The sequence below is a fragment of the Palaemon carinicauda genome, chromosome 19 (genome assembly GCF_036898095.1).
Source record: "Palaemon carinicauda isolate YSFRI2023 chromosome 19, ASM3689809v2, whole genome shotgun sequence".
In the NCBI taxonomy this organism is placed as follows: Eukaryota; Metazoa; Arthropoda; class Malacostraca; order Decapoda; family Palaemonidae; genus Palaemon; species Palaemon carinicauda.
This window is the reverse complement of record NC_090743.1, coordinates 41,798,101-41,799,185: the sequence shown is the minus strand read 5'-3', so window position 1 is coordinate 41,799,185 and position 1,085 is coordinate 41,798,101. Positions and strand designations below refer to the sequence as shown.

General features: G+C 43.7%; 1 protein-coding gene across 1 annotated transcript in view; it reads left to right on the top strand.

Moving 5' to 3' along the window:
- The window catches only part of LOC137658973 (sporozoite surface protein 2-like), a 23,948-nt gene extending 23,235 nt beyond the window's left edge, over positions 1-713 (top strand). Inside the window, exons 2-3 of the mRNA XM_068394081.1 lie at positions 1-75; positions 285-713. The exon at positions 1-75 is cut by the window's left edge and continues 130 nt beyond it. Coding sequence (XP_068250182.1) covers positions 1-75; positions 285-713 — 504 coding nt within the window. The remainder of the gene's footprint in view (positions 76-284) is intronic.
- The last annotated feature ends 372 nt before the right edge of the window (positions 714-1,085 follow it).

Here is a 1,085-nt window from a genome sequence, read left to right as displayed (position 1 = left end):
CTCGGGAATAGCAGCGAACTCGCGAATCGCAGCGAACTCGCGAATCACAGCGAACTCACGAATCGCAGCGAACTCGTGAATTGCAGCGAACTCACGAATCCCAACGAACTCGGGAATCGCAATGAACCCGCGAATCGCATCGAACTCGCGATTCACAGAGAATTTGCGAATTGCATTGAACTCGCGATTCACAGGGAATTTGCGAATCGCAGTAAACCCGTGCATTACAGTGAAAACATGAATCGCTTTTAACCCACGAATGGCAGCAAACCCGCGAATTGCAGCCAACCCGCGAATCGCAGCAACCCGCAAATCACAGCAAACCCGCGAACCGCAGCGAACCTACGAATCCCAGCAAACCCACATATTACAGCGAACCTGCGAATCCCGTCAAACCCGTGAATCACACTGAACTCGAAAATCGTATCGAACCTGCGAATTACGGCGAACTAGTGAACTGCAGTGAACCCGCCAATCGCAGCGAACCAGTAAATCGCAGTAGACCTGTGAACCACAGTGAAAACGCGAATTGCTTTGAACCCGGGAATCGCATCGAACCAACGAATCGCATTGAACCCGCGAATTGCAGCGAATCCGCAAATCTCATCGAACCCGCGAATCGCATCGAGCCCGTGAATCACATCGAACCCGCGAAACACAGCAAACCCACGCATCGCATCGAAATGATACAAACAAAACAAACGTCTGAATGAAAAAGATAAAAGCATAATTTGAATATCAATTTTTCACGCTCAGTGATTTACATATTCGTCCTGTATGAGACCCAAAAGGAGTCAAGAGTTATTGGGGTTTATAGGAGTTGATGTTTGTGGATGTGTTTCATGGTTGTAAGGAATGACAGATCGGAAAGTGGTGTGTTTTGAGAATTATCCTTTATTTATTTCTCTTATTATTTTTTTCATTTGACGTTTGTCAAAATGGTTTGACGTATTGCATATTTTGGGTGGCTGTTCATTTAATATATTTTTAAGGATATTTTCTTTCATGACGTTAGGATTAATATTGTTTTGATATTTTTAACTGTATGTTTTTTATCTTTTTCTTATTCTGAATATATTGAGGGA